At 55.5% G+C, this 25,702-nt stretch overlaps 6 protein-coding genes across 6 annotated transcripts; 2 read left to right on the forward strand and 4 right to left on the reverse strand.

The window, feature by feature from the left end:
- Positions 1-26: 26 nt before the first annotated feature.
- On the reverse strand, positions 27-2,063 carry B0T15DRAFT_541953 (uncharacterized protein; the record flags this gene model as incomplete). Its single annotated transcript, XM_062869898.1, has 1 exon — positions 27-2,063. A coding segment is annotated over exon 1 (1,280 nt), but the record flags the coding sequence as incomplete, so codon positions are not given.
- Positions 2,064-4,262: 2,199 nt separating this feature from the next.
- Positions 4,263-6,044, forward strand: B0T15DRAFT_291845 (uncharacterized protein). Its single transcript, XM_062863723.1, has 3 exons — positions 4,263-4,476; positions 4,542-5,588; positions 5,647-6,044. The coding sequence occupies exons 1-3, from the start codon at positions 4,398-4,400 to the stop codon at positions 5,853-5,855; spliced, it is 1,335 nt and encodes a 444-aa protein (XP_062717882.1). The 5' UTR covers positions 4,263-4,397; the 3' UTR covers positions 5,856-6,044.
- Positions 6,045-8,299: 2,255 nt separating this feature from the next.
- Positions 8,300-10,341, reverse strand: B0T15DRAFT_541965 (uncharacterized protein). Its single transcript, XM_062869899.1, has 2 exons — positions 8,792-10,341; positions 8,300-8,711 (listed from the first exon to the last, which is right to left on the reverse strand). The coding sequence occupies exons 1-2, from the start codon at positions 10,200-10,202 to the stop codon at positions 8,629-8,631; spliced, it is 1,494 nt and encodes a 497-aa protein (XP_062717883.1). The 5' UTR covers positions 10,203-10,341; the 3' UTR covers positions 8,300-8,628.
- Positions 10,342-13,244: 2,903 nt separating this feature from the next.
- B0T15DRAFT_291909 (histidine phosphatase superfamily) lies at positions 13,245-14,859 on the reverse strand. The gene is made up of 3 exons (XM_062863724.1): positions 14,712-14,859; positions 13,593-14,425; positions 13,245-13,518 (listed from the first exon to the last, which is right to left on the reverse strand). The coding sequence occupies exons 1-3, from the start codon at positions 14,742-14,744 to the stop codon at positions 13,398-13,400; spliced, it is 987 nt and encodes a 328-aa protein (XP_062717884.1). The 5' UTR covers positions 14,745-14,859; the 3' UTR covers positions 13,245-13,397.
- A 1,151-nt stretch (positions 14,860-16,010) lies between these two features.
- On the reverse strand, positions 16,011-18,574 carry B0T15DRAFT_541977 (uncharacterized protein). Its single transcript, XM_062869900.1, has one exon. It carries the CDS (start codon positions 18,117-18,119, stop codon positions 16,206-16,208), a length of 1,914 nt encoding a protein of 637 aa, XP_062717885.1. The 5' UTR covers positions 18,120-18,574; the 3' UTR covers positions 16,011-16,205.
- A 90-nt stretch (positions 18,575-18,664) lies between these two features.
- On the forward strand, positions 18,665-21,635 carry B0T15DRAFT_291956 (rab-GTPase-TBC domain-containing protein). The gene is made up of 4 exons (XM_062863725.1): positions 18,665-18,942; positions 19,013-19,798; positions 19,851-19,993; positions 20,048-21,635. The coding sequence occupies exons 1-4, from the start codon at positions 18,920-18,922 to the stop codon at positions 21,400-21,402; spliced, it is 2,307 nt and encodes a 768-aa protein (XP_062717886.1). The 5' UTR covers positions 18,665-18,919; the 3' UTR covers positions 21,403-21,635.
- Positions 21,636-25,702: the final 4,067 nt, after the last annotated feature.

Here is a 25,702-nt window from a genome sequence, read left to right on the forward strand (position 1 = left end):
CATGGGCATGAACATGTCACAGCGAGTCTAGCTCTATCCAGATGAGGCTGCATGCACTCGACCCCGCCATATATCAGACGATCAAAACGATTCGTGGGGGTCTTCCTAGAGCGCGTCCAGCTGCGGCAATCCGGACGCTTTGCCAGTACACCAGTCAAGATGGTGGTAAATGCTAGAGTTGACTCAGTTCGACAGAAAACACTACACCCTATCAGTCAATACCAACAACACAAAACAGCCTCATCACCTTGTTGAACCCTATTCCTTCTCCACCAAAGCAGTCTATGTTGAAGCACCCGTCGCACCGTATTATATCGATCTCACAAAGCAGCGCTGTCATGTATGCCGCCTTTCCAGTCCTCCGCTCCCAGCAGCACTCAGTCTTCGCATATTACCAGCCTATGTATGTTACATGGGATAGACACTGTCTCGTCGCGATCTCATAACCTCATTCAGCTCTCTCCTGCGTCTGCGTCTGCGTCTCCGTCTCCGTCTCCGTCTCAGTCCTCGCCCGATCCTTTCCCTTTGGCCAGGCCCAGCCAAACATCTTCCTGAAAAATCCACCAACCATATCCACAAAGAGGAGCCTGAAGAACGCCCTGATCCAGCCGGCGCCTTTCTTAGGATGTAGCGCGGGGACACGGGTGGCCGATGAGGACGGGGCTTGTTGCTGTCGTTGACTGGCTGGTTGCTGCGGCTGCTCTTCCTGCGCGGTGTCGGGGCCCGCGCCCGTCCCGAGTTGGCTATCCCTGTCCGCATCATCATCGCAATCTTGAGCGGCAGTGGTGGTTGCCGTACCCGGGGAAGCCTCCGATGTCGCCGATGTGGGTTTGGCATCGCTGCTTGGAGGCGACGCTGAGCTGGCCACCTCGGCGTAGCTGGGGCGTCTGGCCGTGGGAGGTGAAGGGCTTGTTGAGCCGACATCGCTGGCGCCTTGATTACCGTTGCTCTCGCTAGGACCGTTGGCACTAGAACGCTGTAATGCCTCGGTATGGCCTTCGCCCTTGGCTTCCGTCGTGGCAGGGTAGGTTTGCTTCGGGTCTGGCTCGCCAGGCTCCGGCGCGGAGTGAATCGTGACTGTCTGCATCGAACGCTCTTTGTCCCTATCCAATTCAGTCTCTACAGCCGCCGCGCTGGTTTTTCGTTGCGTCTTTGGCGACGATGGCGGCGACGCAATCGGTTGGTGCGCTGGCTTGACTGTTCTGGGACTCACGCCATCCCTAAATGCGACGCCTTCATCTTCGTCACCGGCCGGAAGCTTGAGCTGTTCGGGTCTGGCCTTTAAAGGATTCGAAAATACCACTGCCGGACGGAAGGACCCTTCCTCTGCCGCCGGCTCTTCAGCCTCCGAAATAGAGTGGAGGGAGAGTTTGCCGCTCGCCGACCCAAAAGAACCGCGCGGCGACCTTTTCGAATTGCGGCGCGTCGAAGGAGATGATGGTACTTGGGGCGGAGCAATCAGGAAGTCGCCAGTGATGTCCTCCGTCCCTCGCCGTGACGGATTGATGACCGGAGAATGAGGGCTGCCTTCAAAGGAAGCTTGGTCCGCCTCAAGGCCGGTTTCCAATTTCCGAACCGTATCTATGATCTCCTCTCGGTTTGAAGGGAAACGCTCCAGCGTTGGGTCGTTCGGATCAATCGTGTCAGGGTCAATAAAACCCACGGGCGCAACGTAGGAAGGGCTATCTTCCTCCTCATCCGCTGGCCCAATGTCCTGATCGGACTGGTACATGCCAACGCACTCGTGAGCGAAAAGAGGAGACTTGTCCACGATGGAGTCTTCCTGATCGTCGAAGAACTGTCCACCTTCAAGTGGCACTTCGGACAAGTGGTCCCCGCCCGAGGGCGGGTTCAGAACGAGGATCGGGGCCTGCTTGCTCGGTTAGTTAGATGAAGTCGTCGCCTGGTAATCGGGGTGCAAACCTGGCCATTATCGAGTGTTTCGGCCGTGTTGGCCACCTCTGGTGCCGATTCTGCAGGTTCCGACATTGGAACAGGCGTCTGCTCGGGGAGCTTGCCGTTCGAAGCGCCGTGCTCAACTTCCTCGCGCTCTGGCACTTCCTCATGCAGAAGCTCGGCGGAATCGGCTACCTCCGCAGCCACTCTGGCGGAGACTGGGGTGCCGGCACCAGAGCGCTCGCCTGGCGGCCCTTCGGGTTCAAGATGTTTGGCGGCAACGCTGGCGAATGCTAAGGGTTGGGCATCATCCACATGCTCTTGGCCCTGGGTAGGCTCCGGCTTCTCGGTGGAAGCGCCACCCTCAATTTCCTCGCGTGGCGGTACTTCCTCATGCAGGAGCTCGGCGGAATCGGCCACTTCGGCAGCCACTCTGGCGGAAATTGGGGTACCGGTGCCGGAGCGCTCGTCGGGCGGCCCTTCAGGTTGAAGGTGTTTGGCGGCAACGCTAGAGAATGTTAGGCGCTGAGCATCATCCGCCCGCCCTTGGTTTTCCGTCTGTTCGGGGAGCTTGCTGGTCGTAGCTTTGCCTTCGGACTTGTCGCGCTCCGGCACTTCCTCATGAAGGAGCTCGGCAGAATCAGCTACTTCAGCGGCCACTTTGGCGGGAGCAGGGGTATTGGTGCCAGAGCGGTCGTTGGCCGACCCCTCAAGGGAAGGTTGAAGGTGTTTGGAGGCAACGCTGGAGAATTCTGCCGGGCGAGCATCATCCGCATGCTGTTGGCTTTGCGTCTGCTCGGGGAGCTTGTTGGTCGAAGAGTCGCCTTCAGATTCCTCGCGCTCTGGCACTTCCTCGTGGAGAAGCTCAGCAGAATCAGCCACTTCTGCAGCCACTCTAGCGGAAACTGGGGTCCCGGTGCCGGAGCGGTCGTCTGTCGACTTCTCGAGGGAAGGTTGAAGGCGTATGGCGGCAACGCCGGCGAAGGTTGGAGGGGGAGCATCGTCGGTATGCCCTTCGTTTTCGGCACCGTGAGGGTCCGCAGAAGGCTCATGGGATGATCTAGTAGAATTAGTCTTCCTGCCTTGTATGGTCTACATTTCTTGGGATAAACTTGCTCCTCCTGGGTCTTCACTTCCAGCACATGGTTGGTGTTGCCAGCGCTGTCCGTTACCGTCGGGTCGCCATCCTTCAACACCCACCAATCTCCGTCTCCAATGCGGAATTTGTACTGGATCTGGGAGCCGGGTTCGCCATAGACCTCCTTCTTGAAGTCGTACTCCCCATCTTCTCGGGTCGTGCAATCCATCTGGTGGGGTTGCCATGGCGGCTCGGAAAAGGTGCCGGCCACGTACACCGGCGGCCGGGTGCCGGGCTTGTGGTAAGTAATGACAGCAGGAATAGTCGTCATGGCTAGCAGCACCCGTTCGATAGAAGTAGCCTAGATGCGAATGCAGTTGTGATGACAAGTGCGAAATGCTGTTCCTAATAGTACGTGCGGAGCTTCCCGCAAAGGCAAGTATAGCAACTGCTCGAAGCTGTGCAGAGGAGCTGCGCTGTCGAGGTTGACCACGAAGAATGGCTGCGAATCTGAACTCACCCAGATCGAGGGTCGGGTTGATCGTGAGATGAGCTTGACGACCGAACCAAGTTCGAAGTTCAACAACAATTTGCGCCCCTGAAACGGTTTCGAGGAAGGCACGACAATCACGCCACTTCTAGCAGGGCGTAGGATGCAAGCGCGGGGCAGAGTCGCACAACAGAAAATCTTAACAACGATGCAGATCAAGACAAAGACAAGCAAGAACTGCCTGACTGCAGTGGGTGTGGATTGGGCTCGCTTCGCTTCCAGGTTATTCGATTACCAGGTTGTCAGGGCAGGAGAGGCCCAAGCAAGAACAGCATCCAGCAGGAAGCTCAAGGGGACAATCATCGCACCGTCAGGCTCGCATTCCATTGTTTCCAGATATCCAATGCCGGAGCAAGCTTTCAAGTTGGTTATCTCAACAACGTCAGCAATTACTTCTGCGTAGCTAGGTGCGAGCCTGCTGTACACTAGGTGGCAAGTATCGTACTAATGACGCTGATAAGACCAGCACAGCGACCGGGCAGCTGTCGTCACAGCTTGCAGCTTCCATAAGAGTTGCAGTGGAGTTGTGGGCCAGTGAACCACGCTAATAAAGCCAATTGGCCAACGGCTTGGCGAGTCGGTGATCCCCCGCATTGGCGTCATGGAGCATCGATAACGGATAGCTCGCTAGTTACAGGCGGTGGGTAGCGGCAGAAAGGTTCCTGCCGCAAATCACCGCCCACCTGTGCGATGCCTGAGAAGCTAGAACAGCGGATGGACGCTGATTAACAAACTGGCAAAAGGTCTTCTCGAGGAACAAATACTGCCACCGACCTCCACCCGATTTCATCTCCAACCAATTCAACCCAGCAAACTCATTACCGACTTGCTAATAGCTCCCTGTTACCAATCACTTCGATATTTAATATCACCATGGCGGCCCGTCCGCCGACTCAGATTACGGTCAAGCGCAAGCGTGGCGATGACGACAACAACCCGGTTGATTTTCTCCGTTCGTACCCTTCGCTGCCTCGGCCGTTTCGAGCGCTTTGTTGTACTGATGGGCTGGGACATTAGGCCTCGAGCGAAGCAAAAGGTCTCGAAGCGTTTCCGGCGATCTTTGGCTGTACCAGCGCAAAACCGTTGTTGCAAAACCCGCGATCCCTGCGGCCGAGCCTTCTGCGGCTGCTATCCCGACCATCCAGCCGACCCGGGATGGCGATGAGAAACGCCTTCTCAAACGCTCACACAAGGCGCCTCCGGGCCCGGCTGGGGTAGATGGCACTACGTCAGAGAACAACGCGGCAGGAGCCCCCACCGCAGAACAACCAGCATCGATAGCCCCAAGTCATCTGGCCGCCGCGCGCACTCGGCGATTTTATTTGTCGAGATCCTACTCGCCACAGCCGACTGCTGGCGTGTCCAAGAAGCGCAGCGCGCCCGCGGTGTTCGTGGAACGGGACGCGAAGAAGCAGCGGGAGTCGCTGAAAGCTGTCATCGAGGAACGCAACATACCGTTAACACAGGCGACCAACTCGGTCGGCGGCTCGCAGTCCGCGCAGTCTTCGTCATCCGGAGATGAGCGACCTACTGCTGCTTCGCTGCCCGAGACCACCGTAGAGTGCATTACCGTCAAGTATAAACGGCCCGGAGATAGGGGTCGTTTCTTTGCCACGAGATCCAAGATCCCTACCGCCGCGTCCATACTCGACCGCGGAAACGATGATATGGACGAGATTACTCGGCGTATGGACAGCTGGGTCATTGATGAGATCAACAAGAACCGTGAGAAAGTTGAGGCGCAGGACGCCAAATCCAAGTATAGCCCGGCCACATCACGCTTCAAGCCCAAAGCCCCGCAGCACCGCCGTTCGGAGACGGCACAGCAGGCGGCTTCCACCTCGAAAGCTGAGGATGTCAACGGTGGTGACACGACAGACGAAGAAGACTACGTGGTGGACACGTACGAACTGGTTCCCGCCGAACGCCTGTTGGACCAACCAGTACCGGCGGACCGCGTCGGTCTGCTAGTGTTCGAGACGGAACCCGACATGGTCGAGTTCTTCTATAGTAATGAGAGCGATGACGATGACGAGATGTTGGAAGATGAGGACGACGAGAACGGTAAGTAGCAGCTTGACTCAAATGGATGGCCGCCAGAGACGGCTGACTAGCCATCTAGCGGAGAACTACTATGCAAACGACTATCCCGATGAAGACATGGACTGGGATGATGAGTTTGGTCACAACGCTTACCACTACATGAACCGGAATGCGTCGGATCTGGAGGAGTTTGACGAGAGAGACTATGATGCGGAGGAGCTTGATCGTGGGAAGTGGTCGGACGCGTTCTGGGAGCGATGTGAAAGGGACGGAAGCAAGCTTCAGTAGGATAGGATAAGTCAGATCCGTGGTTGTGGGATCCGCTTTTGGTATGGATACTGAATAGTTCAAAGGCCTTGAATGCCCGTGTCACACGCAAATCTAATTTGATTTGGCTGTTTGATTATGCACAGGCTGCAGGTTCCCATGGATATTTGCAGCTAACCTGTATACTATCTCATATCCTGCCGTATCCATGACGTCCGAGTCTTCATCAAGCCGTGCTTCATCAAACATTATTTCGATGAAATAGTGTGTGACTGTTGACCCCTATATGGAGACAATGGGTAGGTAGTAATAACGAGAGGAAGAAGAGGAGGAGCCAATCAAGGGACAACGAAACCGGGGAAAGGGAAAAGAGAGTCGACTGATGTACTAGTAAGTACCTTAGTGAGCAACTAAGTTTTCAAAAAACTGAGTGATTTGTACAATACATACCAGGTACTTACCTCCCATATTTCCACCCCATATTTCCACCCCATATTCCCACCTCTCCTTTTTGGCCGCTTCTGTGGCAGATAAGTAACTAAAAGATAACCCTTTTGATACAGCGGAGGATACTCCCGAGTCCCCCGAACAAAGGATGAAACGACTGGAAACCCAAGGCCCACATATAACGTACATGATAAGCGAGCGACGCAGATAAGCGAGCGACGCACTTTCTACCACCCTACAGCAACTATCCTCAATTATAATACAACAACGCTAGCAACCAACTACAATTACATCAGAAATAGATGAATCAGATGATTCTACAGCCTCCTGGCAAGTGCGAGAATTATGGCCAGGCCTGCCGCATACCCCACAGCATCGAACCTTCGTACGAGCCCCCCCTGAACCGCTACCATCCGGCTGCGTTTCCTGCACTGCCTCCCCACCTACGGCGTTCTGATCTAGTAGATCCTTTGCATCTTGCACAGTAAGTGAACCTCCAAGCTGCACACGTGTTTTCTTGGCACGCCGGCGCTTGCTTAGTGCCTCATTGGCCTTGCGAAGCGAAGAGACCTCTGACCGAAGGAGGGCCACCTGGTGCATTACAGCCATCGTACCCTTGGCAAGCTGGTCTACAGCATCCAACATTGAAGTTGGGGAGCTATTTTGATGGTTCGCAATGCGAGTCTTGATGAGCGTTGACTGTGCGTCGGCTTCTCGTGGGTTATGTGGTGTCTGGAAGACCCAGGGTTGCGCAGTGCTGGGCCGTGAGGTTGGGGGTGTTGGCGTACGAAGCTTTATATCTAGCTTAGAAAGCACCCGCTCTGGGTCGTATGGCACAAGGCCAGTCCCTGCAAAGCCACCCTGTACGTTCTTCTCTGTCATAGAAGCAAAGAAGGCTTCTCGGAAGGCACAGAGGAACTCAAGCTTGCTGATGTGGTTGATATGCATGCGCATTAAGCCCTCGATCTGGCGACCGTATGCCTGCTTAAGTGGCCCAAAGCAGCCAACATCGAGAGGCTGGAGCCTATGGGAAGAGTGTGGAGGCATGCAGAGTGTGACGATGTTGTTCTCCTTGCAGTAGAGCTCGAATTCGGTTGAGTGGTGGCTCTCGTGGCCGTCGAGGATCAACAACCGGTATGTGCCTTTTGTTCGAGGTGCCGTATGGTAATCGAAGTGCTTGATCCAATCCAGACCTACTGCATTGGTAGTCCAGCCATTATCGGTGGTTGCAATGCGCCAGGTAAGTGGTAGGTTGCACTCCCGGTACCAGTTACTCTGGTGGTACTGTGCGGCTAGGATGATGAACGGAGGGATAACCCAGCCAAGGGCGTTGACTCCCTGGATCACAGTCGCCCACTCCCGATTACTAGGCTGAGCTAGTTTTGCCTTGCCACGCCCATCCGAGGTCGTAACCACCATACCCGCGAAGATAACACCCATCATAAACCCAGTCTCATCAAAGTTGTAGACATCGTCATCGACAATCCCATATTTAGCCCTAGTATTCCACACAAGTGCAAACCACTCGCTGATGACCTGTGGATCCTCGCATTTAGCCCTCTGGTAGTCGTACTTGCGTGTATACCGCGTACGGAGCTCTGGCTGGCGTTTGACAAAGTTGTGAGCCCAGCGTTTGCCGACAGGGGGCGCGTCGCGTTCGCGTAGTAGGTGGTTGGCCATATCTTCCACACCACTTAATCTAGGTGGGAATGCGCGTGTAGATAGCTCAGTTATATACTGAACTATTGACTTCTCTTCTAGATCCGTGAGCTTACGCGAGTTGGCTAGAACATCGCGTCTTGCAGCACGTCCCTTGCGCCGGTGGCGAATCGTTGCTTCTGGAACGTTGTATAGCTTGGCTACCGCCCGGATACTGAGATTCTCGCTCTGTTTGATAGCTTCGAGGGCTAAAAGAAGCCTGGCTTCTTTTGAGGGGCTACGCATGGCTTGTTGCGGTGGTATTTGGTGGAAAAGTTTAGAGGAGGCGCGTCGCACTGAAAGTGCGTCGCTCGCTTATCTGCGTCGCTCGCTTATCTGCGTCGCTCGCTTATCATGTACGTTATAAGTATTGACCGAGTTCCCATTACCTGCCTCATGATCTCGGAACCACTGTCATCGACTGACATCAACATCACCATCGACCTATCATATAACATTGGCGCCGCGAGACAACGTAAAGAATGATAGAAAAGGGTGGAAAGGGAAGATATATATTTATATATTAAGGAACACAAACGAGGGTTATGATCTTGAGAAAAAGGGAACTAAGAAACTTAGCGAGTGACGTTGCAGCCCAAGAAAAGAAAAAGCAAACGCCAACGAACAGACCGTGCAAAATGAGGAAACATCAATAATACACCTTCAGGCGGCAGTCTGGCCTAGTAGCGCGAGCAGCGAGGAACGCTTCCCTCTGCAGGCGTCGCTTCTCGGCTGTGGATATCGAATTCCATCGTTAGCACAAAAACCTTGATCGGATTCCCAAGAGGATGGATGGGTGGATGGGAACTCACCGGCAACCCTGGCCAAGACGCGATGCTCCTCCCGGACCCAGTCGTTGGCCTCGTCCACCAGCTCCTCGGGGAAGCGCTCCATCAGGGAGATGCGCGCCTTGCGGCACTTGACGGCCAGCGTGCGATATGCGGCGCCGCGGTAGAATTTATAACCCATTCCCGGCTCCTTATTTTCCTTCCGTTGTTGTTGCTGCTGTTGTTGTTGCCCTTGTTCATTTTGTTGTTCATCGTCACCACCACCACCATCAACAACATCATTATTATTACCCTCTTGCTCGTGACCCTCCCCTAATATCTCGGACGGATCAACCAGGACCAGCAACCCATCCCCCGTCGTGGCCGGCAGGTGCAGGTTGGTGCGGTAGTAGGCGCACTCGAGCCCGCTGACGGAGCGCTCCAGGCCGGGCCAGCGCGCCATGAAGGCGGCGCGCACCTGCTCCCACGTCTGCTCGAGGTCGATGCGGTGGTAGATGAAGAAGGCTTCTTGCTCGAACGTGTAGGGCTTGTTGTTGCGCTTCCTTCGTCCCCAGTATCCTCCTTCTCTTGGAGTTCCGAGGTTTGTTGTTGCTGCTGTTGTTCTTGTTTCTGGCTGGGAGCAGAAGGAGCTTGAGAGGGTGATGATGGAGGAAGGGGTGGTGCTAATGTCCGAATCGGATTCGGAAGACTGGGTTTTGCTGTGTCTTGAAGAGGAGGAGAAACATGAGCCAGACGAGAAAGGTGAGCCGCGCCGGCGGTGGACGTGCTTGCTTTGGCGTCTTTGGCGTTCGCGGTCACGGTCGGATAATACTGCGCGGTGGCTTGTCGACGATGTACCGGAGATGGTGAAGGGCCCCGGCATGGGTTTTAGGCACGGGGCGGATGCTCGCCGTGGACCCTGCGTCGTCGGACGAGGAAGCAATAAACCTGGCAAGTGGCAGGAAAAGGACCGTCGCCGGGGAGGGAACGTCGTCCATGTCGGATATGGTGTTGAGAACGCGGACGGGGCTGGCCCGATCGGGGACGGAAGGGGGGTCAGGCGCAAATCCGGGCAGGATTGGGAGTGAATCAACAGCGACGGAACCTCCCTTAGAAGATCGGATATTGGGGGAAGCTTCTGCTCGGTCGGGAAGCTGAGAGGCCATCCCGGCCCAACGGCGTGGCTGCTGGGAGAATCTCTGTCGATGAAAGAGGAACTGGCAGCGAGATTCGACACCGCTCCGACCACACAAGCGGGATTCCCATCGGCAGCTGGCCGTATCACGAGCTGGCGATCATGGAGAAAAGCGTCCGCTCGGGGGACGATAGGGGTCGGAGGAGGCGAAGGAACTAGCCCCAGATGACTGATGCTGGGGAGCTTCGTGTGTCCCATCGAGGTGGAGGACACGGCTTCAGCCTGGCCCTTGGCCAGGCCAGGAAGAGTCGGAGAGAACATGATGTCCACAAGAATGGAACAAGGAGTGGAATGTTGGTTCGGTATGGAGAGGCATTCAGGAGATATCAACCACGGCCTGTCGTCTGTGTAGATGAGAGACTGCTTGCTGACAGCAGTAGGGACCAGGACGATTGAGGGACCAAGAATCGCTACGAGACTTCGCAGGCCTCGATATATATATATATGTATACCTACACAACCTTACAGAGCTGAGTGAGAGCCTGCAAGACACCGCGCCTCGCAGACCATGACTCTCTGCAGCATCGCCTTGATGGGGATCTTCTCCACTGCATCCGGAACGCCATCTCGCGATGCACTATCTCTTGACTTCACACAGAATCAGTTTAGTCGACCTGCACGACTCTACAAGAAGGTTAGCACGGTGAAACGGGGCGCAAGTACCGTCGCCGTTCTGATGTGCCAGACCCGAATAGGCAACGATAGGTGAATGGTGGCAATCTTGGTACTGTGAAGGCAGCTAGGGAGAGGTCTCCGGGCCCTAGCTTTTCCCGCGGATGGAAGCTTAGAGCCCGACAACGGTCACACAGCAGCACTGCATGCTGTGCAGCGGATTCGGAGAGGCCGCGGGTCCACTGCTGTATCGACGGCCAGCAAGATCTGGAGCCTGCGTTCTGCGTCAAGTCCTGTCAAGCGTGGTGCTGGTGGTGGCTGGCAACCGGGTCTTTCCCTCTCCCAGCCATATCCATAGCCCGGTCTGGACGCAGCCATGGCGTTGGACATGGCCTTAACAGCTCTCGTCCGTGGGCGTTCCTCTTCTTTCTGTTCTGCGACTGTCAAGTGCGTGACGTCGTGACCATCTTCTTGTTTCAGTCCATCCAACGTAAGCACACCCGGAGGCACTGCATTGATCCCGCTTGCCACTCTACCGAGTCTCTTGGAATTGGTGTGGTGTGTGGAATCTGGAGATGCCTGATGATATGAAGCCAACTTCAAAGACTTGGTCTCTGTTGTCCCGAGTCGTGGTTGCCTCGGTGAACCAAGAACGCGCCGGGTAACAAGCCCGTGGCGATAATGGCTTCCCTCGTTCTACGGGTCGGCAACGCTATCGCCGGCAGATTCATTCAGTTCCTCTTCAGGTAGTACTGCATAGGTAAGGGAGGTGGGTATTGAACATACCTTACATTCACCAAAGAGGCAGCTACTGGGCGGTAGTGTGCTTCCCTTGACGTACCTACAGTACCAGGGAGTACCTTGGACCTTGCCTCCCTTCGTCAGCGGGAGCCCTCCCCCCGCAGCAGGCGTGTGCCATTGGATCGATGATTTTAATACCACAGTAAATCATCGTGACGAATGGGCTGGGAGCAAAGTAGCTTTGGAACACCTTTTTTTGTCGTCCAGGAATACGGAATACGACCCAACAAAACAGCCAAGACGGGGAGGTGAGCTTGGTAAACCCGGCCAATTGAGCGGGTGAACCAGACCACCGGTGTCAATCCTTAGAACTCGCTCCCACGCTGACTCCAGTTGAATTGGAACTGCAGGAACGAACTTCCCTTTCGGGAGACGGGGACGGTAGAGTGGCGCGAGTCCTTCACAATGACTGTTGGCTCAACCTACTGTGGTACATAATGCGGTTGGACTACGGTAGTGTAGAGTGGTCCGTGCTACTCAAGCCGCAGTGGGCCCGCACCACCCCAGACCCCGTTAATCATTAATCGTTACCTGCTCGTACTCAAATCTAACCTGTTTTGTAAGGGCTTATTCCCGTAAGTACCGTACATGTACATAACACTAACCGCCTATCTCCGCTCCCGTCACCTGAATGCGATGATCGACAGCCTCCCGATCGCTTTCTTCGATATGCGCACTGCGAATCAGTGTAGAGCCTGAACTATAATACGCAAAGGTCATATCCCAACGCCTAAATACAACCCTTACTGTGGCCACTAACCTCCAACTGCTAGGTACGCGTTGTTATGCAATTCAGTTGTCGAAGATTTGGTGGGGCAGCACACTATGGCTGCACAGCGCGAGTATTCTGTACGAGCACCTAATACGGAATAAAGGGTCGCATCACCCCGCAATCAACCCCCCCGTCTGAACTTTAAAGGATACCCTGGCCCTTGGAAGTATGTACTGATAGATCGAAGGCCCTCCCTTTGCAGCTTTGCAGGCTCAGGGCTCGCATCTAATACTGAGATGATTAATAATACCTACCTAGGTATCTTGAGCGGCTCAAGTTGAGTCCCGCACGTGCCCCGCAGGTCAACTTCAACTTCGGTGTGAAGCGAGATCGAGCCTATCACCGCAGCGCCGCAAGGCATGTATTGGTCTAGATCGGATGGCTAGAGACTAGGATTCCCGCGACGTCGTCACACTCGTCACGATATCATATCAGCCAAGAATAATTCTCATCGTCCACAGCAGCAAAGATGTCGTCCATATGAGGTAAGGTTCGCTTCACAATTCATCAGAGAAGGTATCTACAGATACCTTGTGCAGCTTTGAATCTCCGTGGCTAACAGGGCCCTGACTCAGAGAAGGGAGCGGTGGAATATGTGATATATCACTTTTGCTCCCATGTCTTCTCACTCTTACGTCTTGGACCAATCCTTGGCTCTCGACCGGAACCAGAACTCGGGAAAGGGCTTCGGGTGGTGCACGACACAGCAAATCTGTGGTGGTGTGCATGACATGACACATGCAGCAACAACGCTACGAGGAATCTGGTGCAGTAGTGACTTTGGGACTCGGCTTGGCGCCACCTAGACTTTCCCAGAATTCCGCTCCATGTGAAACCAACTTCCCAGACCGGGTGGCTGCGCACGATATCACTGTCAGTGGATGGCTGATGCAGTTCAGCCAGAATGCCAGATGGGTTGGTCCCTGTCCGGAACGCCACCCCCTCACCCATCAACACAAGTTGCATGCCAGACCTTCAATCAACCATCGGATGGGGTAACACCGCAGTAATGCCATGAGATGGTAGTTCTGGCGTTGCACAACCAGCCCAGCGAGTCATCGTACTCGAGCTTGGCAGGGGAGCTTGCGTCTCAAGAGATCGCAGTTCCACAGGGTGTCTGCAACGTCCGGGTCAAAGCGCTGCTTCATATTGTCCGTGCACGTACGGAGTATAACCGCGGTTACGAGGCGCCGGGATCCCTTCTCCGAGACTTCGAAAGGGCATAGACAGTCCCCACAATATCCCCGACCACGGCACCTTCCGCGAGAAGCCTAAAGCTTGCCCCGGGAGCCCTCCTCCCGGTGTGCGGAGTTTTTGCCCCTGTCGGGCCGAGCATCAAGGATGCTCTGTCCGGTTGCCATGTCTGTGAAAGACTCGTCCCCGGAGAACCTCCTGCTTCCCCGTTAGTTAGAGGCTCCACGGGCAATAAGGGGGACCCCCAAAAGTAGGTACGGATTACTGCTCACCAGCCTCGCTCTGCGCCCAGCGACAGATGGGTACAGTCGCTGTTCAGTTCGCAGTTCCAGCCCCCTGATATCCCTTTACCCGCTCGCCAGCTGGTACCGAGGGCCGAGCCAGCCTTGGCATGATGATCGACGCCGCATGCATCCGTGGCTTGCCGCATGATCCCATCCCTGCTGGCCCGGGACTCGGCGCTGATCAGCCTGTTGTTCGGCGGCTGCCGCCGATACATGCTCAGCCCGCAGGTGAAGCACTTGAAGTCCTCGACCTCGACATTCTCAGGCATGTGTCCCGTCAGGACGCGTCCCATGGCAATGATGACGGCGGCATGCGAACACAGCAGGATCGCACGCACGCCATCTCGGTCGCACTCTGCGATCAGCGCTTCCAACGTCGCTGCCACGCGGTCGTGCAGTTCATCGACGCTCTCGCCCGTCCGGTTCGGCGTTACTGCCGGCCCATAGTCCGGATCGAGCATGCCTGGGAACAGCTGCTCGAGCGTCCCGACACTGGCAGGGACGGGGTGCTCGAAGCTGGCTGAGCCGTACCACTCGCCCAGGCCCGTTTCGCCTCGGATCCTCAAGCGACGCTCACCCGCCGACGCGGCTGCCTCCTGCGCCCTGCGCACGAAGGGTTCGACCGTCTGCAGGCAGCGGTAGTACAGGCTGGAGTAGACACGCGCGATGGGCGGGTCGGCATCCAGCAGCCTTACGGCAAGCTCGTTGGCCTGGTCCACGCCATGCGCCGTCAAGGCCGGATCAGCTGCTCCGCCCGTGGGAGATTTGATGAACGTCGTGTAGCTGCCGCTGGACGGATCGACGAGCCAGTTCGACCGGAACTATTGTTGTGTGTGTGTGTAAGCACTTGTGCAAGCCGCCATCACTTGCAACAATGGCTCGGACTCGACGGATTAGGAAATCGAGGGATGCCCCCGACTAAGGCTGTCTGTCACCATCATCCCTCCATCCCTAGCGAGATCTACAACAGCTACTAGCCCACCTATCCATCCAGCAAGAGACGACCAACATGCGTTGGGGCATCGCAGCATGGCCGCCTGACCTGAGACAATAACAACATACAAGCCGCAGAACAACCACAAGATGAGAAGAGGAGGAACAACTTACCCCATGGCGGGTAACGTAAATCACCTCCAACATGACGGCAGCGGCGCGGGAGACCAGCCTCAACCTTGTCGCCCGGAAAGGCCTATGAGTGACTGGCTGGGAGATTGAGTTTAACGTTACCTCCGATCCCAGATCGCCGAAGTTTGTCCTGTCATAAAAAGCTAAAAACGTTGTTAATGACAGATGCAAGTGGCGAACGCTGCAATGCGGCGCGACTTCAGCTCGGCAGGGGTTCTCAATGGCCTTCTGAGACATGCACACAAAGAAGTGTGTGTCTGCAAGATGCAGGTCCGTACATCCCCGGCGCATATATAGCCAGCCTAAGGTAGTGTAGGCTCGATGCATCACACAACTTCGACGCAGAGAGCGGGGGGGGGGGGGGTGGAAGGGAGAGAGACATACCACCCCCGTTTCACACCTTGGGCGTACTGTACCTCGAACCGCCTCGCCGATGCAGGTTTGTTCGATAAGGCAGAGAGAGGCCAAGGCGAGCTAGACACCTACTCTTTCTTCTCCGCTCTCCTCCTGCGTTGCCGCCACTGCAGATTGCCGGCACCCCTCCCTTGCGATATGTAGTGCAAACACAAGTAATGCAGCCTAGTTACGTGACTATTAGTTGGATAGTTCCGACGATTTGGGGGGGAAGGTTGGTTTGTCCGGATCTGATCCGATCGAGTCCCCCTCCCCCCCCAACCACCCAAACAAGAGGGCTACCCGGTTTCCCGGATTCCTGGAGCCAGACGCGGTATAGCATGTATATAGGTCGACGGATTGGGGAATTCGAGAACGAAGACTGCCCGAAAGTGTGATAACAGAAGAGTTGGTGCCAAGAGCTGTGTTTCTCGCTTCGAGACTCGAGGGATGGGAGGCTGCAAAGAAAAGGATTGTGTGTGTGGGTGTGTATAGGTGTGTGTGCGATTTTCCCATCTCATGTACGTACCTTACGCAGTTAAGGTAGTGCCTGTCCGGCTGAGGGTGAAATGAGAGAAACAGAATGTTTGGCTGTCCTGGGCTTACGACAAGGTGATTGATGGACTTCAGAGTCTAATATTCGAAGGAAATGAGAAGTGAAAATGAGACGATACCGTTCAAACAGGCAAACTGTGTTGTGTGATAACGCTATTTGATCGAGAAGAGGGAGTCGGAACTTGTGGTCAAGATGCGGATAGCAACTACCGCGAGCCGAGGCATGACTTCGGGATGAAAGACCCTAACCCTAGCCCAGAGAACTCTGGCCATATACTATACAGCACCACGAAGTCGACATCTGAATGGGAATCAGGGAATGGCGAGGCAGTACGGGCTGTCGAACACATCCTAGGTATTAGAAGCCCTGATAACAGATGTCTCATTGTATACATCTTCATAGGTCATAACACAGATGCCATATGTAATCATCACACAGACGCTGAATGCCCTATCGCAAAGCGCCCTCCGACTCCAAGCCCCCCGGGCCTGTCATTCTCAAACCCCTTCTCCAGCAAAAAGCGACTCCTAGCGCTGCCTCAACTCCCGCTCATGCCTCACCCAGAAGTTCCTGCACTCCCGATGCCCCCAGAAGTCAACCCACCACTCCCCAAAGCTATCCTCGACCTCGAAATCCACCTTCGCAACCCGCTCGTCCCGCTTCAGCCCACAGACCACGCACGCCTTCGGCGCAGTCGGCACCCCTTTCGCCGTACTAACCGTCATGCTCTCCTTGACATCAGGCACTCTCAGATTCAGCCCGTCCTTCGCATGCGCGGCATTCACCCCGGCCACCAACCCCCTTAGCCTGCCCACCTGTGCCTTCCACACGCCCGCCACCTCGGCCGCCTCCCGGTCGTCGTGCGCCGAGTGCGACTTGTCGATGCTCGCCAGCTTCATGCCGCGCTGTCCCTTGCCTCCCGCGGGGGCGGCCGAGATGGACATGCCCTGCGCGAGGAACCTGTCGCGGTGCCAGCGGTGCTTGCGGCCTGCGATAAGCCGGGCGGCGACAGTGGCGAGGGCGAGATAGCCTCTGAGGAAACTCACGGTGAACTCGGAGCCGAGGACGCGTTGGTAGGCCGGGGAGGAAGGCGCCAGCGTTAGGAGCGGTTTGAGTAAGGAGGCTGAGGCCAGGTCGAGGAGTTGTGGGAGGAGGGAGAGGAGGATCGCCGGCGGGGGAATGTTGGTTGGCGGGGGTCCTGGTTTGTCCTCGACTGTGGCGGATGAGGAGCTGACAGAGGGTATCGCGTCGGTAATGTCGTCAGCAGCTGATTGGTCGTCCGCTCCCCTTTCCCAGTCTTGCCATTCCCAGTCTGGGGCATGCGCCGAGGTCGACACCGGGGTCTGTTTCGGCTTCGAGCTCGGTTTGAGGTTCGTTGTTGGGGCCGACGTTGTAGTTGGACTATCTTTGAACTCCTCCCATTTGTTTCCAAATCCCTCGTCCTCGACAGTCGGCCAGGCAGTGATTGGCGAAGGCGACGCCTCGTTGTCTTTTTGCATCGCCTTTGTCACGGCTGGCGGCCTGACCTGAAGTTTCTTCATCGGCTCTGGTTTTCGCTCCTGGAAAGACCCGTAAGGAGACTTTGGCGCCGCTGGGTACGACGCGGGGTTTGCTTGAAGGGCTGCACTTGATAGAACTAGTCCAGGGGGTTGCCTCTTGGGTGGTGCTGGTGCTGGTGTTGAGTCCAGGGACAGAAGATCCATGGCAGATTTCACTGGAATGGTCTGTGGAATAGTGCTAGCTGGTGTCCCAGACTCAAAGTCGCCGAATTCGTCTTCGTCTTCGTTCGTGCCGTTCTCTGCTTCGAAGTCGGCGTCAAAAAGCACATCTGGATCGGAACTGCGCATCGGTTTGGGTATTGGCTGGGTCTTGGTATCTTTCTCCCATGATGGCCGCTGCTGCCAGGGTTCCGGGGCGGGTTGATCCAGGTCCAAGTCCAAGAGCTTATTGCTCATCATGTCAAAGGTAGATGCTCTTGCGAGACGCGCTCGTGGTTGGCTGGCCGTGGTGCTTGGGACGGGAGGTTCCGGAGGGAACTGCGGTGAAGCCACCTCGAATTCACCCCAGCCATCATCGTCACCTTCTGCCTGCGCCCGGTCTTGTGACACAGTAAATGGCGTGCTTTGATGACTTTGTAGTCTACCCAAGCCTCCCAGGCTCCCGACATCTCCAAGGCCAGTGTTTCCCCGAGACTCGATGGCTGGGGAACTGAGCCATGAGCTTGTTTGGCCAGCCGTCAGCTGAAGAGATTGTGGCCGATGTGAAGATTGCTGACCGGTTTGCGACTGTGGAACGGAGCCACTAGGAGACACCAGGAAAGAGAAGGGATCATTCGTAGCTGGGGCGGTGGTGGCCGGAACAGCACGGGAAGTGCTCTGATGTTGCTGGTGTGTTGACGTCTGAGATAGATCACCGAACGCCGCAAAAAGGTCGGCTGACATGGTGACTGATTACTAGTATGACTGTTATTAATGCTCTGACTCTCGTGTCCGGCAACAACCCGCACAGTCGAACATGACGACTGATAGAGGGGCTCGTCAATACACTACACGTGTATGTGAAGCTGTTGAAGGACTCGGACGTCACTCAGGAATCAGGAGCAACACCGTCGAGTAGGATTGTGGTGGGGCTGCTTTGCGTGGCACCTCGCAACACCAACTCCACGGCACAAGGGTTCCTTGCTCCCTCAAAGCTTCGGCTGAAGCTGAGCGTGGCAAGTGGAGAAGTGAGTTCAGGGGCGCTGCCGAGATCAAGACCGTACGCATGCAAATGACTCACTACTTGGACACATGATATCCGAGCTGATCCTCTGGCTCTCGACCTCGAGTTGTACTTGTAACCAACGTTCGAAGTTCAACAAGTGTCTGAAAATCGGATGGGCAAGAATGTTCCATGCAGCCAACTCAGGGGTTCTGACAAGGGTTAGGGGTCCCTGTCGGGATCATCGATTGGATGGCGGGGCTGCTGCCGAAGTCGCATCAGCAACTCTCCCCAAGTGCAACCCACTGACGACTTGATGTGCCCACCTCTGTGGGCTATCAGTGTCAACTTGGGCGAAACTCGAAACATCGTGAGATCGGTTATTACACACCGAAATCAAGTTCAAAAAGAAGAGACTCTGTCAACCTGCGTTCTCCACTACGCGGGCGATCTTGGAACTTGGATTCCTAATCGAATGAGAGAACATTCGTATCTGGGCGGCAACCAACCTTCTGGAACATGCTCATCCTAAACTGGAATCATGAGATCCCTAGCTGAAGCAAAGTGCGGCTCCTCCTTTCACTCAGTCAATGAAACTCCCTAGCAAGAGCACATTCTAACCATAACTCCGCAGGTCAAGATGGGCAGAAACGTTCAAGGATGGCTCTAGGATTGCGGATCTGCAGCGGGCCGTCAAGTTCAACGGCCCCAACAGCCCCTGCGCAACCGGTCTGCGGTCCATCTGCTGGAAGGCTTTCTTGCTCTGGAGAACCGTCCCTGTCGAGCAATGGCCCGAGCTCGCGCACGCATCTCGGGAATCATACAGTACCCTATGTGACCTACATCTGAGGTTCATCAGACACCCAGAGCAGCTGGCTGCGCTGACAATCGACCCTCTCGCCGATGACCCGGATTCGCCCTGGAACGCCGTACGCCGGGACGAGACCGTCCGCGCTGAGATCCTGCAAGATGTGCGGAGGCTACCAGACGAGCCGTTCTACCACGAACCCCAGGTCCAGACCATGATCCTCGACATTCTGTTCCTCTACTGCAAGCTGCACCCTGCTATTGGCGGGTACCGCCAAGGCATGCATGAGCTGCTGGCTCCGATTGTCTGGTCTCTGGCACAAGATGCTGTTGACCGTGCGGCCGTTACCACAGAGGATCCGTCCGAGATTCTGATTGCCGAGCTGTTGGACTCGAGCTTTGTCGAGCACGATGCATATGCGCTGTTCTCAAGGCTCATGGAGAGCGCCAGCGCCTCTTACGAGGTTGAGAGTGATGGGGCATCCGAGTCACAGCAAAGGAACACCATCGTGGAAAGAAGCAAATACATCCACGATGTGGCCCTGATGAGGGTTGACGAGGAATTAGCGAATCACTTGCGGAACATTGAGGTCCTTCCGCAGATATTCCTCATGTGAGTGCTCAGTGCCGCCAGCTATGCTAGTTCGAAAGTCTAACTGAACCAGCCGATGGATCCGACTCCTGTTTGGGAGAGAATTCCCGTTTGACCAACTATTGACTCTTTGGGATACAATATTTGCTTACGATCCCAATCTTGAGTTGATAGACCTCGTTTGTGTCTCTATGCTCCTCAGGATCCGATGGACTCGTACGTACATTGGTTGCACCTTCCGACCCCTGAATGAAACTGACGGCCGAACAGTGCTCGAAGCAGACTATTCAGTTGCACTGCAATTGATGTTGAAATACCCAACTCCCCCAGCCCCGCATGGCCCCCACACGTTCGTCGATGATGCCCTGTACCTCAAAGACCATTTTGATGCTGCTGGCGGTGTCACCCTGATCTTCAAGTACACCGGCAAAAGCCCGGCGAACACGGCATTCGCAACGCCAGCACCATCACGGACCTCGACGCCATCCTTCCAGAAACTGAGCAGTTTGCGGCAGCGCACTCTGGGCAGGAGATCATCGATGTCGGCTTCAGCGAGGATCCTGCAGCAACCTGGTGGTGTCGAGGCATTGCTACAGGGGGCTGCGAAAAACATGATAGAGAGGGGCGAGAAGCTTGGTATCAGCCAGGTCGTGCGCGATGCGATGGGCGAGATTCGCCGCAACGTGCAGGGCTTTCAGGAGACCCGTGTTGCAACCAGAGGGCCCCGGCCCTTATTTGGTGAGACCGGGCCGTCTCTGTTAGACCGTTCGCCGACAGTTATGGTGGCGGAGAATCGGAATCGCCGGCTGGCCGCCATGCTAGACGAATCGGTGACAAATCTCAAGCTACTGGCAACTTCGGGGTTTGAGGGAGAGAAGGAGAAACACCTCGAGATACTGGAGGTTGCTGCTGCTAGGATACAGCTGGTCAGGGATTGCTTGGAGGATCCCTCGGTTGCTCTACCCGACGAGGAGCTGCCCGCCGTTAACACCCTAACCATATCGAGCCCCCGCGAGACCAGTTCACCGACGGTGGCTCTCGATACGACACCGGTGGTCATGACCTCATCTGCCGTGGAAGAGACGAGGACGGCGCTGTCAACTCCGGATTCAGCAAAGGGAGTCAGCCCTCTAGAACTCCCGCCAAAGGCGTCACAGATTGAACAGATCATTGACGAAGCGGACGACAAAATGGACACAGACCTCCTCGAAGACGACACACTGCCCCCTCTCAAGTCCGAGATCACAAACTCTCCACCGCCGCCCATCACGACAGTGCTACCTGATACTCCACCTCTACCTACTCCAATGGAGAAGCGACCCAACGGCCCCATACCGACGCGTTCAACATTAGCGCAGTCCTCGTTTGCATGGATGCTGGAGCCGGACACGACCAGCTCGTCCTTACGGCGCCCTTCGACCTCCTCCTCGTCCTCCACAATCCTGTCCGGCAGGCCGCCCAGCAGCAGTGGAGGCAGCACTGGTGGCCCCAAGAAGCGGTATAACCCCAGCAGGGAGAGGAATGCCTTCCTCTTTGGAGAAGTGACGGCCGACGGCGCCGGCGACGGCTCGTTCTCTGCTGACCATATCTTCGGGCTGCAGCCCATCCGGAAAGGAGGGGGTTGAAAGGAGGCATAGGAAAGAGCATAATAGATGCAGGAGATACAATGGCGGGGTCAGCTAGTGGACTACCGGGACCTGTTGAGCGGTGCATCGATCCCTGGCAAAGGCCCGTCGGATGACGGACTCGCTGGATCAGAGTAGGAACGGCAGGCACTGTTACGTCCTTCGAGGACGTCTCGAGCCGCGTCCAGGAGGCCTAGCAGGACTTTCTTTCCATGGACCACACAGCTCGTCGCGAGGTGGTAGCCGAGGGGATCGCGTTACGCATCTCGTGATCAGGCGGATATGAGATGAGGTTAAGTGGAAAGGGTGTGCGCGGAGGGTTATCGTAGGGTCGGCTACCGGCCGGGAAAGGGTGGCATTGAACCTTGGGAACGTTACGTGCGGAGATGACGTGCAAGAACCATGGTTGGTGAGAGGACGAGAAAGCCGTCTACAGGCTTGCTCCGAGAGATATGGATACGATAGATGTCATTGGCGACTGGCTATTTCGAACACGTCCGTTTTAGAGGGTTTAGTCTTCGCGATTCATGCCTGCAGGATGGTGAATATGGAGAGAGACTCGGGAAGTGTATGACCTCTCCCCCGGCTCGGGGATGCACTACAGAGGCATTGTCTATGGCTATACATAGTCGTACTGATTACCTGTGAGCTGTGGACGACCGTCTATGTCTCTTTTGGGAAGGGCCAAGTGTTCAACAACGTCAAACTCTTTATGTTGCGAATGAGAGCCTCGTCCGCTTTACATGCCGAACGAGCATGTTATTGTATACACAGGCTCCTGCGGTAGAGCGGCGAGACGGGCACAATGCTTATATGGATGCTATACAGAGGCACCAAAGGGAAAGTTTCACCTTCTAGCAAGAGCTGATGGAAATGGTCCAAACTAGGAAGCAACAAGCGAGGTGAGAGCCAGCCGGTTGGGTAGAGCTAGTGCAAAGAAGCAGTGCTACACACCCCAATATAGAAGCAAGATATGGTTAAAACAACATCTACCGTCGCGCGGTAGAACCGAGACCAGACCATGGACGACTGCGACGTGATACAGACGCCGAAGTAGGGCCATTATCTACAAGCTTAGTGGCATTATTTGCAACGCGTCATGGTGCATGCAACGGGACGATGCACTCTAGCGGCCCGGATGCCAATAATCTCCGGTTCACGGCGTTCCCGAGTCCTGGGTGATACATGATAGACCCTTTGTGCACCAGCATGACGTTTTAAGTACGTAGGTTGCTACCGTAAGTTGGTGAACCGGAACACAATATAGTTCAGCGGCAAGGGACCTTATATTTCCCCGAGTCCACACACAGTCCCTGCATCGACCTCCTCTTCCGTTATACAATGCCATATGGAGCAGAGCTGACGTAACCCGGACGATCTAGTCGTCGTGCTCAAAAGCCTTGGTGCAACCATCGGGACAATTTAAGTCTACTTTGTGCTCTGTTCCGTGGAACATCGGATTGAAACATTCCTAGGTACACACACACATAGTTATGAACAACTCGTACTTCGTAGTTGAACCCTTGACCCTCGCCGCTGGGGCCTGCTCTACCGCGTAGTTGTCTAGCAAACACTGATGATATCAGGACAGAACACGGAGAGCTTGTGACGCGCGACACGACACGACGCGGCGAATCCAAACCCAGGGCCCCGGGAGTCATTCTCAGCCTCGAACAGGACGCACACGCACGAAACCTCGTTTTTACGAGTTTCCACTCCCCTGCGTTACGGAGTCGTCTCCATCAAACATTGGAGTCCGTTGATGGAATCGCATGGAGGATTCCGTCCACAGCAATCCGTAAGTTCTCTCCAGTCCGAATCCACATACACGAACTTCGCGCCAGCCCACTGGATGCAGTCAGCAATCGGATCTGAATCCCAAATCCGAGCGAATGAGCAGTCATTGATCTACGATGCTAGCAAGGGCTCCGAGTGGCACCGCCAGATCCATGGGATTGTCGATGAAGGCAGGTACGGAATACAATATCACATACGTACGGATCCGTGTACATAGAAACGTAGAATATATCGTAACTCCACAGCCCTACGCGTTCAATGAGGTGCAAGCGGAGAGCGCCGTGATCAACACAGAGCGAGCGTCCTTTGCTCCGTATCACCCAATCCTCTCCCCTGCCATCGGCACTTGAAGAGATGTCACCGCAGCAGCGACAGCCTGCACCGTGGAGAACAATCCCCAAGCCGGGGTATATGGACGTACGGATCCTGGTGACGAAGCGGTGTCGTTGACAAGGGGATAAGGAGATCCGGATGGCCAGCTGCAGCAGGAACCGTGCTTCCACGCGGTTTAAACTGTCACAGAGCGCAGATGACTAGAGTAAGGTGCGGGTAATGAATGAAGCATTGCCAAATCCGTGCAGATTAGATACCATTCAGAGGAAGCTTTTGGTTCAAGCTCTCCCAATCCGGAGAGGCCACGACAGAGACGGGCCCCGGACAGGAAAACACTGGAACCGATAGAGCGGAAGGCCGAGCCGAGCCAAGGATACCGTAGGATCCCAATGCGCCGGGGCCCCGGTCTGCGGCGGCGCTGCGGGTTGTCTTGGAGCAGATGAGATGTCGAACACTGTTCCCGAGCGAAGTGATAAACACAAGCAAGCAAGCGAGCAAGCAAGCAACGAAAAGCCACTTGTTAGTTTCGCTTGCCAACACAACAGAGAAGCTAAACCAGAGAGAAGCAAAGCACGTACCGGTGATTGCAATGCTGAACGCAACAGCATCACAGTGTCTTTATCAAACACACAAGCACCGTCATACGTAGGGACCTACAAACAACAGGGGCTACGCCATTCTTGAGGACACTTTGATGATGAAAAACATGCAAGTCGACCCAAAACAAAATCCTGGCTGTGGAAAACCCAATTCAAAACGGGGACCATCATTGGACAATCCGCCAGCCGGAAAATGTGTGCGAAAATACCCCCTTCCAGCCTAGCCGGGCCTGCGCCCCATCAGCCCGGCCGCCCTATCACAACTGTCAGAGAAAGTGACAGACAGGACGAAGCAAATGATGAGCCATCATCTCATTATCAGTCCCGTCACAGCAGGCGGCAGGCAGGCCAGGTCCCCCCGGGGGGGGGGGGGGGGGGGGCGGGAGGGGTCAGGCATGGGCCGCATGGCAGCTTGTCGAATGCAACTCTGCAATCCCTCTCTCGCTCTCTTTTGGAACGCTCTTTCCCAAGCTGCCTTCCCGATTCTGATGAGATACGGTGACATAATCCGTACACAGTAGGCTATTTCCATTCCCACCGCATACCCCCCGGCCCATTGGTACTATATTATGTCTTGTATCATATACACATGGATCCTGAGGAGGTGGTTCGAGGCCGGGCACCACGGTGACCAGTGCACAGACACTGACCACGCATCCATCCATCGCATGGCATCGAGTCGATTTGGGATGGATCTGCTTTTTGCTTGCCCTTGCTATGTGGGTGGTTGTCAGCGTCGGGGCTCGGATGATGCATGGGACGAAACCGCATAAAAGATGTTGCCGCGCCTGCCTGCTGCCCGCCCGCTCGTCTGCTGTTCCTGTTCCTGGCGTTCCTGATGGCTGCAGTGTCCTCTTCATCGTTTTCTGCATTTCTGGGTCTGCGCGATTCCTTCCAACAAGTTCCCGTTTGCTTGATTTGATCAACCGGTGTAGGAAAAGGCAGGGGTCTCGAATGGGTGGGGTTTGATCGCATCTCGTGCCATGGCTCATTGATTGGTCAATTCTTGTTGAAGAAGTGCACGGAGCGGGCCAGTGGGGTTGCATTATGCAACGGGTGCCAACGAAATGCTCCACATTTGGAAGCCAGAGCCGAGCCCGGCCCAAAGCGGCAGCAATTGTTTCTCCCTCATTGGTGTGAACCATCGCCCGTTTTTTGTGGTTCCTTCCCCCTCTGGTTTGAGCTTGGACTCGACAACGGGCTCATTTGTGTGGCCGGACACCGGCCGTGATCAGGAACAGACGGGGGAATGCAAAAGACACCAAACCTCAAGCCGTACCGGAGTATCTCTGCCCTTGTTTTGCTTCCCGGGCTAGTGCTAGTGTGCCGGCGGGTTTGTCGCGGGATTCTCAACGACAGTCACACCGCATCTCTTTAACGCTATGCTCAGCACCTCTTCCCACTGTGACGCCCCGCCTGGCCGAGCGGGTTTGTCAAGGTTTTGTTTTGCCTATCAGGGAGCGGCCTGCTGAGGTAATTCTGAGGATTTGGGGCCACCTGAATGCAGGCGGCACCTTGCTGCTGAGCCCCTCTGATGTTCTGCGTAGACGCGGCAGATATAAAGGTGGAAC

This window comes from Chaetomium strumarium, assembly GCF_033439665.1.
Source record: "Chaetomium strumarium strain CBS 333.67 chromosome Unknown B0T15scaffold_7, whole genome shotgun sequence".
Lineage (NCBI taxonomy): Eukaryota > Fungi > Ascomycota > Sordariomycetes > Sordariales > Chaetomiaceae > Chaetomium > Chaetomium strumarium.

Excerpts from the sequence above, each read along its gene's own strand:
- B0T15DRAFT_291845 (XM_062863723.1), top strand. The coding sequence starts at position 4,398 with ATGGCGGCCCGTCCGCCGACTCAGATTACGGTCAAGCGCAAGCGTGGC. Across the intron at positions 4,477-4,541 it reads CAACCCGGTTGATTTTCTCC|GCCTCGAGCGAAGCAAAAGG; the intron begins GTTCGTACCCTT and ends CTGGGACATTAG. Across the intron at positions 5,589-5,646 it reads AGATGAGGACGACGAGAACG|CGGAGAACTACTATGCAAAC; the intron begins GTAAGTAGCAGC and ends CTAGCCATCTAG.
- B0T15DRAFT_541965 (XM_062869899.1), bottom strand. The coding sequence starts at position 10,202 with ATGTTCTCTCCGACTCTTCCTGGCCTGGCCAAGGGCCAGGCTGAAGCC. Across the intron at positions 8,712-8,791 it reads CGTCTTGGCCAGGGTTGCCG|CCGAGAAGCGACGCCTGCAG; the intron begins GTGAGTTCCCAT and ends CGATATCCACAG.
- B0T15DRAFT_291909 (XM_062863724.1), bottom strand. The coding sequence starts at position 14,744 with ATGTTGGAGGTGATTTACGTTACCCGCCATGGG. Across the intron at positions 14,426-14,711 it reads TTTACGTTACCCGCCATGGG|TTCCGGTCGAACTGGCTCGT; the intron begins GTAAGTTGTTCC and ends ACACAACAATAG. Across the intron at positions 13,519-13,592 it reads CTGGGCGCAGAGCGAGGCTG|GAGGTTCTCCGGGGACGAGT; the intron begins GTGAGCAGTAAT and ends ACGGGGAAGCAG.
- B0T15DRAFT_541977 (XM_062869900.1), bottom strand. The coding sequence starts at position 18,119 with ATGTCAGCCGACCTTTTTGCGGCGTTCGGTGATCTATCTCAGACGTCA.
- B0T15DRAFT_291956 (XM_062863725.1), top strand. The coding sequence starts at position 18,920 with ATGAGATCCCTAGCTGAAGCAAA. Across the intron at positions 18,943-19,012 it reads AGATCCCTAGCTGAAGCAAA|GTCAAGATGGGCAGAAACGT; the intron begins GTGCGGCTCCTC and ends ATAACTCCGCAG. Across the intron at positions 19,994-20,047 it reads CCTCAGGATCCGATGGACTC|TGCTCGAAGCAGACTATTCA; the intron begins GTACGTACATTG and ends ACGGCCGAACAG.